Source organism: Odocoileus virginianus, unplaced genomic scaffold (assembly GCF_023699985.2).
Source record: "Odocoileus virginianus isolate 20LAN1187 ecotype Illinois unplaced genomic scaffold, Ovbor_1.2 Unplaced_Scaffold_34, whole genome shotgun sequence".
Classification (NCBI taxonomy): Eukaryota; Metazoa; Chordata; class Mammalia; order Artiodactyla; family Cervidae; genus Odocoileus; species Odocoileus virginianus.
The window spans coordinates 94,688-103,729 of record NW_027224296.1 but is presented as its reverse complement, the minus strand read 5'-3'; the positions used below and the strand labels follow the sequence as shown (position 1 = coordinate 103,729).

The 9,042-nt window shown below is 37.9% G+C and overlaps 1 protein-coding gene across 1 annotated transcript; it reads right to left on the bottom strand.

Annotated features, from left to right (window-relative positions):
- Positions 1 to 994: 994 nt before the first annotated feature.
- Positions 995 to 3,156, bottom strand: LOC110146842 (olfactory receptor 10AG1-like). The gene is given in 2 exon segments (XM_070463139.1): positions 995 to 3,017; positions 3,019 to 3,156. Coding segments are annotated over 2 exon segments (939 nt in total). The 5' UTR covers positions 3,135 to 3,156; the 3' UTR covers positions 995 to 2,194.
- Between the last annotated feature and the right edge of the window lie 5,886 nt (positions 3,157 to 9,042).

Below are 9,042 nucleotides of genomic sequence, written 5' to 3'. Positions count from 1 at the left end.
GAAGTCAGACATAGAAGGAGGAATATTGTGTGATATCATTTACATGCAGAATTAAAAAAGAAAAAGAAAAGATGTGAGGAACACACTGCTATATTTAAAATGGATGTTGAATGAAGACCTACGTACTGCACAGGGAATGCTGCTCAATATTATGTAACAGTGTAAATGGGGGAAGAGTTTGAAACAGAAAAGGTACATGTATATATATAGTTGAATCACTTGCTTTACACATGACAATTTGTGAATTTAGGGAACGGCACTATTTCCTTGACACTGTGATTCTTGCTTTCCTAAATTTCCAAAACAAAACTACTATCATCATCCTTATCATCACTATTATAATTCTCATCCTAGATTACATTATGGACTATATATAAAAGTATATAAACATACTAAACATTTAATTAGAAGGTATATATGCATTTAGACACTATGAATAAAATGCATAAATAACTAAACCTAGTACCTCATATTTACTGCCTAGATATTAAAGGAAGCAAATGGACTGAGAAGTGAAATATAACTAGCTTCACAACAAGAGCTAACATTGCCTTAAGCACATGTGCACAATTATAAGTAAATCGACAAAACAGCGAGCATAACTGTCAAAAGAACTGTCAGCAGAAGTATTCTCCAAATGAGTTGCTGATTGTGTTTATGTGTGTTTGTGCTCAGTCACTCAGTCATGTCTGAGTCTTTGTGTCTGCTTGGACTGTAGCCCACCAGGCCCCTCTGTTCATGGAATTTCCAGGCAAGAATACTGGAGTGGGTTGCCATTTCCTGTTCCAGGGGATCTTCCTGACCCAGGGATTGAACTCGTGTCTCTTGGATCTCCTGCATTGGCAGGCAGATTCTTTACCACCATGCCATCTGAATGGAATTGGGAGGATACCTGTTAATGATTCTATTGACAGATGCTCATTTTCCTGGTGAATATCAGCTCAAAGGTTTAAATATTATCTCACTTAGAGAAGGTTAAAAATATAGAGGATTAGGCAAGGCACACTAATGTAAATGCAATTGTGGAAGCTTTGTGTAATTCTGAAAAGAACTTCTAACATTGTCTTCACATTAAAAATGCATATATTTGATTTTTTAAATATGAATAAGCATTGGGGTAGTTTGGAAGGCAGTGATGAAATAATTCAAAACAGATTATATTGGGGTCAAAATTGCTACATAGAATATAGAAATATGTACAAAGTAAAAGGGTTGAGACAAACAGGGAGATTCTTCTACAACATGCAGTTAGGAAGAGTACTCAGTACATGAAAGATTTTCTTTTGTTATGATGATTGAGTTAATTTTTCATGAAGGTACAGTGGGCTAAGCAAACATATTCCTAGTGTCTAATGATTCTTTGGAGTTTCTAGATTTTGCCAGAAGTCTGACATAGGGCAAGGTAATATGCATTTTGTTCATTCACTTGTTCAATTCCTACTTCAAATAGTCATTACTTAACTGCTACTGGTCAGTTTCCATGCAACTGAATCAAAAAATGCCAACAATAGGAGTGGAAAAAATAGAAGCTGTGATTTAGGTAAGGAATCTTGCATGTTTTAAGGTATATTTAAGCCAAAAGTCTTAAGAGCTTGAATTCTATTTTGTTTTATCATAAAGTATGTCATGAACATTGTTCTTTATTCACAATACAGGTTTATTTAGGTATGAAATATTGAAGTCACTTTGACTAAATATCCTGCCAGGCACCTCTGTCTGTGGGGATTCTCCAGGCAAAAATGGAATGGAGCCATTCCCTCCTCCAGGGGATCTTCCCAAACCAGGGATCAAACCCAGGTCTCTCGCATTGCAGGCAGATTCTTTACCATCTGAGCCACCAGGGAAGCCAAAAAAATATTTAAGCACAGTCAACTGTGGGTTATTTTAAAGTATCTAAAATTATCTTATAAGCTAGAAATAGTTAAGTTTTTGAGGGGAAAATATAGATATTTAAAATCTTTCTCTGATAACTGTGTGACAAACAGCTAAAACATTCATAAATATATTCATCACACTATATTTATATGTTTTCAGTCACTCAGTGGTGTCCAATTCTTTGTGACCCCATGGACTGCAGCAAGCCAGGCCTCCCTGTCCATCACCAACTCCCAGAGTTTGCTCAAATTCGTGTCCATTGAGTCGGTGATGCCATCCAACCATCCCATCCTCTGTCATCCCATCACCTGCCTCCAATCTATATTTTAAGTAGCAATTTCCTCAGTGCTGCAATCACATCCTTGTTCTGAAGGCTGTATATCATGGGATTGATCATCGGAGTCACTATGGTATAGAACAAGGAGAGCAGTCTTTCAGTTCCTGCAGAATGACTGGATTTGGGCCTTAAGTAGGTAATAGTAGCAGATCCAAAGAATAAAAGCACAACCAACAGGTGAGAAGAACAGGTGGAGAAGGCTTTGGCTCTTCTGGCTGTTGGCAACCTCAGAATGGTGCAGATGATTGTACCGTAAGAGGGAAGTATTAACATAAAAGGCACTGCAGCAACTGGCAGAACTACTACACAGACTGAGAGCTCATGTGCCAAAGTGTCTCTGCAGGCCAGCTTCAGAATTGGGAGAATGTCACAGAAGAAGTGGTTAATCTGGTTCGAATGACAGAAACGCGGAGAGAAGATCTGGCACATTTGCCCTATCTGCACTGGGATTCCACTGACCCAGGAGCCCACAGCCAGCTGGAGGCACACCTTTGGGGTCATGACCAGGGGATAGTGCAGAGAGTCACAGAAGGCCACACAGCGGTCATAGGCCATCACCACCAGGAGGAAGCACGCAGTGGTTCCGAGGATAAGGAAGAAGCACATTTGCGTGGCACAGTCCAGGATAGATATTCTTCTGTCCTGAGTCCAAAGGTTCACCAGAATCCTAGGGAGAGTGATGGACACGTAACAGATTTCCAAGGAGGAAAAATTTGCCAGGAAGAAATACATGGGTTTCTGCAGTGCAGGGTCAAGCCTAGTTAGTATTATCATGAGACTATTTCCAGTTAAGGTAATGATGTATGATGGAGAACACCCCAAATAGCAACCCTTGGAGGTTTGGAAGGTCAGAAAACAACAGGAGAACAAGTTGTATCACTGTGGATACATTGTCTTCTGCTTCCATCTCTTCATATTTCATCTGTGGGAATGATTCAATCAGAAATACCATTATTTCACTTTTTGAATTTTGTTTCCTTATGTATAAACAGGATGCTATGGCCTTTTATTTTGCAAGTTCCTTATAAAAACAAAACCTATTATTGATAAGACCTGTGAAAATATAGTGAAATATATTTTTCATTAATATTAAATATATTTTTAAGAAAATAAATCTCTTCAGTCTCTTTTATCTATCATGGGTTATCATATATTTTTTATATTTAAGCTCATGTGTTTATAATGTAAGAATGTGTCTTCAATTAAACAATAAAAAATGCAAAATATGAATTTATATTCAGTTCTATCAGTCATTTCCTTATTCTGGCTGATCTCTTTTGCTTCTCATCTCTCAATTCTGTTTTTAATCATTTTCAATGTGAAAGTAATTTGGCTGCACAAGTAAATTATTTGCAAGCCACCTAAGAAATTTTTAGGTGTAACTACCATTAATTTTTTAAATTTCTTTATTTTTTAATTGAAGTATAATAGCTTTACAAAATTTTGTTGGTTTCTGCCAAACATTGACATGTATTTAATTTTGAAAGTGATGATTTCCCTGCTGCTGTTTACTTTGGACATTCGCATATTTAGGCCATTTTATCTGAAAATAAAATTGACATGTTGACCAATCAGTATTATGGGATGATAAATATTATGTAATAATATTTAAAGTGATGCATGTCAACATAGGGTATATAAAAACAGCAGTCATAATTTATATTCAGATTTTTCAGTCAGAAGAAAAGAAACTAAACTCATCTTCCTATTCAGGAACTCTAGAGGTAAGAGGCATGTTCATCTATCACTTCTGTTCAAGCAAGAAATTCGAACAAGAATGTTCACCACTCACACACTTATTTTAAGAGACATCAGCCCAACTCAACTCTGAAATCTTCCTAAATTACCCCCTTCCTCTATAATTGCTATTGTTCTGCTAGCCATTTAATACATTCATTCTTTTTGTTGTTGTTGTTGTGTGTGTGTCTGTTAGTTCAGGTATGAGAATGTATTAAGCTGAGATTGTCCATCTTTATATTATACTTTTCTAATAACTATAATTAGATTATAAATTTATTTGAATATTCTCTATACATTTTTGTAAAAGGCTTAGCATATCTCTTCCACGAAACTTGATATACTAATTGCTTGAATAAATTGAGTGAATAAATTTGATTGTTATTCTTTGAGAAAAGTCCCCAAGGTGTAAGCAAAGGTTCCTATCCCAGATTCAGGCCTTCTCTCCCCGTCTCTCCTGCTAGAGCTCAATCATGCCTTCAGTGGTGTGTGTGTAGGAGAGTTGCTGTTACTCAGTGGCTAAGTCCGTCTCTTTGTGACCCATGAACTGCAGCACACTTCCCTGTCCTTCATTATCTCCCTATTGCTCAAACTCATATCCATTGAATCAGTGATGCCATCCAACCATCTCATCCTCTGTCGCCCCCTTTTCCTCTTGCCCTCAATCTTTCCCAGCATCAAGGCATCTTTTCCAATGAGTTGTCTCTTTGCATCAGATGGCCAAAGTATTGGAGCTTCAGCTTCAGCATCAGTCCTTCCAATGAATATTCAGAGTTAATTCCTCTAGAATTGACTAGTTTGATATGAGAGTTGGACTGAGAAGAAATCTGAGCACCAAAAAATTGCTGCTTTTGAACTGTGGTATTGGAGAAGACTCTTGAGAGTCCCTTGGACTGCAAGGAGATCCAACCATGTCCATCCTAAAGGAGATCAGTCCTGGGTGTTCATTGGAAGGACTGATGCTGAAGCTGAAACTCCAGTACTTTGGCCACCTGATGCGAAGAGTTGACTCATTGGAAAAGACCCTGATGCTGGGACGGATTGGGGGCAGGAGGAGAAGGGGACGACAGAGGATGAGATGGTTCGATGGCATCACAGACTTGATGGGCATGGGTTTGGGTGGACTCCGGGAGCTGGTGATGGACAGGGAGGCCTGTCATGCTGCAATTCATGGGGTCGCAAAGAGTCAGACACGACTGAGCGACTGAACTGAATTGAACATATATTTTCCTGATGACCTCCTTTACCCCATTAGTTACAAGTTCTAAACCAAAGATCCTTAACAAACCTTTTTGCCCTTGCCACTTTTCATCCAATTCTCTGCTTTTAAAAATTCAATGTATCAATAAATCCATTCAATAAGTTGCTAATTTAGATGTATTTTTCAATTCTATTTTATTTTCTAAGGTTTCCAATCATTTGCGGAATGTCTCCCAACTTTTGTCATTTTCTTTCTTTTTTTTTTTTTTTTAATTTTCTCTAGGATGTTTTTAGAATTATTTTTAAATTCTTGCTTGCTAACTCCAATTTTGGTTCAATGTGCATTTGCTTTTGGCATTTTCCCTAGTATGGGCATAAAATCTTTCCTGTTATCATGCTTAGTAATTTGTTTATTACATGCCATACAGACTACAAAGATGTTCTACAGGATTTCTCAAATCAATGAAGCTTCCGTTATTTTTCTGATGCTGTTAAGAGTGATCAGCTCCATTCAATAGAACACTGATTCTTTTGGTTTTGGCAATATGCACTGTATCTCCAGTTCACCCCTCTTACTAGGGCATAGTGACCTAGGATTTTCATATATGTACTTGAGCTTTCTTAGTCTCTTCAGCACAAAAGTAATACTCTTGTATTTCAGAGCTTTTTGACATATCTTTAACCCCCCACTCCAAGCAATTTGAAATTTGGCAAATGCTGTGAATGGAAGACAGCTCTGTGTTTGTAGCCATGCAGATTTCCAGTTTGGATACTCTAGTACTGTGTAATTACCAAAAGTTCTGCAAGTTTTTTTTCTTAGAGCAGCTGAAATATCACTGTTTTAGTGAATCTGTCATACAAAACGCACATAAGAACAATCAAGTTGATGATGAAAAACTGTATTTACTAACTGGGATGGTTTTGCCTCCTTTTGATGCTCTCAAGCATAAGACTCTTATTTAAAAGTCCTTGTGGGACTTCCCTGGTGGTCCAGTGGTTAAGAGTCTACCTTCCAATGCAGAGGACATGGGTTCAATCCCTGGTCCAGGAAGATAACCACAGGCCAAAGGGCATCTAAGCCGTGCACTGCAACTGCTGAACCTGTGATATTAGAGCCCAAGTTCTAGAGCCCGTGGTCTGCAACAGAAAGTAGCCCCACTCTCTGCAACTACAGAAAGCCCATGCACAGCAAGGAAGACCCTGCACAGCCAAAAGTAAGCAGATAGGTAGACAGATAATTTTTAAAAATAAAGTCCTTTCATCTTCTCAGGAAGCACCTACTGATAACATGTTCTATAGTAGCCTTCGCTGGTCTCACCCTTCAGTTCAATAAAAAATATTACATTTCAGTGCTGAGGATATCAAGTAGCATTTTTAGGAAATTCCATGTGGTTTTTGAAATAATTTAAATGAGAGCTACATTTTAAAATATATGAATTATTTGAACTAACCTCTACAGTATTAGAGTGTAGGACTCTAGTGGGATTTCAAGTGTCAGGAAAAAACAACCACAATATTACTGAGAGTAAAAATTGCCTCTTCAAACTAACACTAACAGAATTGCTATTATAATCATGAAGTTGTTTCAAAGTAATAATTCACAATAACCTCCTACTTATTCCCTAGGGATATCTTGGAAATGAACACGTTTGGAATCTTCAGTTATTAGGTGCCTAATGACTTGAGAATGTATATAAAAGTCCTTGGTTCTACTGGTGAAATTATTCATCTAGGTAACAGGAAAATGTCTCCTTCTTTGGTAAGTAGCTTCTGTGTTTACCAGATTGGCTTTTGGCTTCATTGATGCAAAAATAGACTTTTATGGATCTGAGACCACTGATGTGCCAAATAGTTACAAAATCTTATGCATTAGCATATTACCCACAAACAAATCGACCTGTGTCATTCTACTATAGCTTCTATAGGGATCTGATACACTCACATTGTTTAAATAAGCTTTTTTTTTTTTAAACCGAAATAAACTGAAACATAACTGGCTACCTGATAGTTCCAATTAATTTATTTTCTGTTCTAACATTGTTTTGCTATATACTTATGAAAAAAGAAAATAATGAATCACTTCAGTTTGATTGAATCTTTTTGGTCATTCCCATTGAAAGTAAGAACCCAAGATTCACTGTCCTCTGACTTTTCCCCTCGTGCGTCCCTTCTCGCTCAAGTTTCTCTACACGCACGGTGGTGGTGGTGGTAGAGGTGATTTAGTTACTAAATCGTATTCGACTCTTTGCAACCACGTGGACTGTGGCCCCGCCCTCCTCCTCTGTCCGTTAGATTTCCCAGGTAAGAATACTAGAATGGGTTGCTGTTTTTTTCACCAGGGACTCTTCCTGATCAGGGATCAAGCCCAGGTCTCCTGAATTGTAGGCATTCTCCTGCATTGTGGGCAGATTCTTTAAGGGCTGATCCACCAGGGAAACCATTCTTAGGCTATTGAAAGGGATGCTCACTGTGAGTCCTTGAGAATAATGGACTGTGTTTTCAGGAAATAACTGCATCATTCTGCCCTGCCTTCAGCAAGTCTGCACCACAGCCTGTCTCCCAGAGGCCACACTAATAAATCTCTAACCACCTTCGTGGCTGTCCTCATGGACTGTGACTTCACACATACATGAATTTGAATGATACCTGTCAACTCCTTGTGGAGTGACTCGGAACATTAAGCTTCAGTGTCCCCATGCAACATACAGAATCAATGAGAATCTAGCTTACACAGCCAATCTGTCTCGAAATTTTGGAGGCAGCAGCCTGGGCTCCAATCCTGTTTTCATCACATCTTAGCTCTCCAGCTCTCTGCTTTAGCTCCTTCAACTGTAAGAGAAAGATGGCAGGGACAGAAACGGCTGTGAAATGTTGTTAGTATACTTTTGTGTGACGATTAAATGAATTATATGTAAAGGGTTAAGAATATTGATTTCACATCACAATCATTATATAAATGATAACTATTATTTTAAAAAATTTAGTGACATTGTTCTGATTATTAGCTAGGGATGAGCAAGAGCACTGGAATTGTTTCTGTTGTTGTTTCATCATTAACCCGTGTCCAACTCTGTGACCCAGTGGACTGTAGCCCGTCAGGCTTCCTTGTCCATAAGATTCTCCAGGCAAGGAAACTGGAGTGGGTTCCCATTTCCTTCTCTAGAAGATCTTCCCAGATCAGGGATTGAACCCACATCTCCTGCTTTGGCAAATGGATTCTTTACTGCTGAGCACACAGCAGTGGAGTAATTGAAACTAATCTTCACTCTTTACCTATTATGTGACAGTCTATCTAAAGTGAGACAGCAAGAAACTATAGATAGATAGTTTTCCTAATTTAACCTCGCAGAGAAGCCATGTGAAATACTGTTGTCATTATTATAGTAAAATTTTAAATATATATAATGTTATATATAATATACATATAGTATATGTATTAAGTATAGCAGATTCTCTCTCTCTCTCAACACACACACAGACACACACACACACACACACACACACTCACACACATAGTTGTGCAAGGTCATACAATCCACGTGGCTAATATGAGATTCTAATAAAATGCTTATTAACTCTAAATTTAGGTCTTATCATTCCTGAACACTCTGATTACCTTGAAAACAGGCAAAATAAGTATAAATTAACTATCCTAACAAGGCACTGCATCTCATTAACACTTTTTGAGGTAAGAACATAAGACAGCATCCTAATCCTTCTAATCCTCTTAGACTTTTCTGTGCCTATGTTATAGCATACTTTTAGTGATTAAATGATATTACAACAATGAAGTTCTCAGCCTGCAGCTGTCTCAATAGTTTTATACAAGTGAGAGAATGACCCCAACCATTCGTTCTAGCCAACTGCGGCAGTAGTAACAAAGCTCAAAGCTC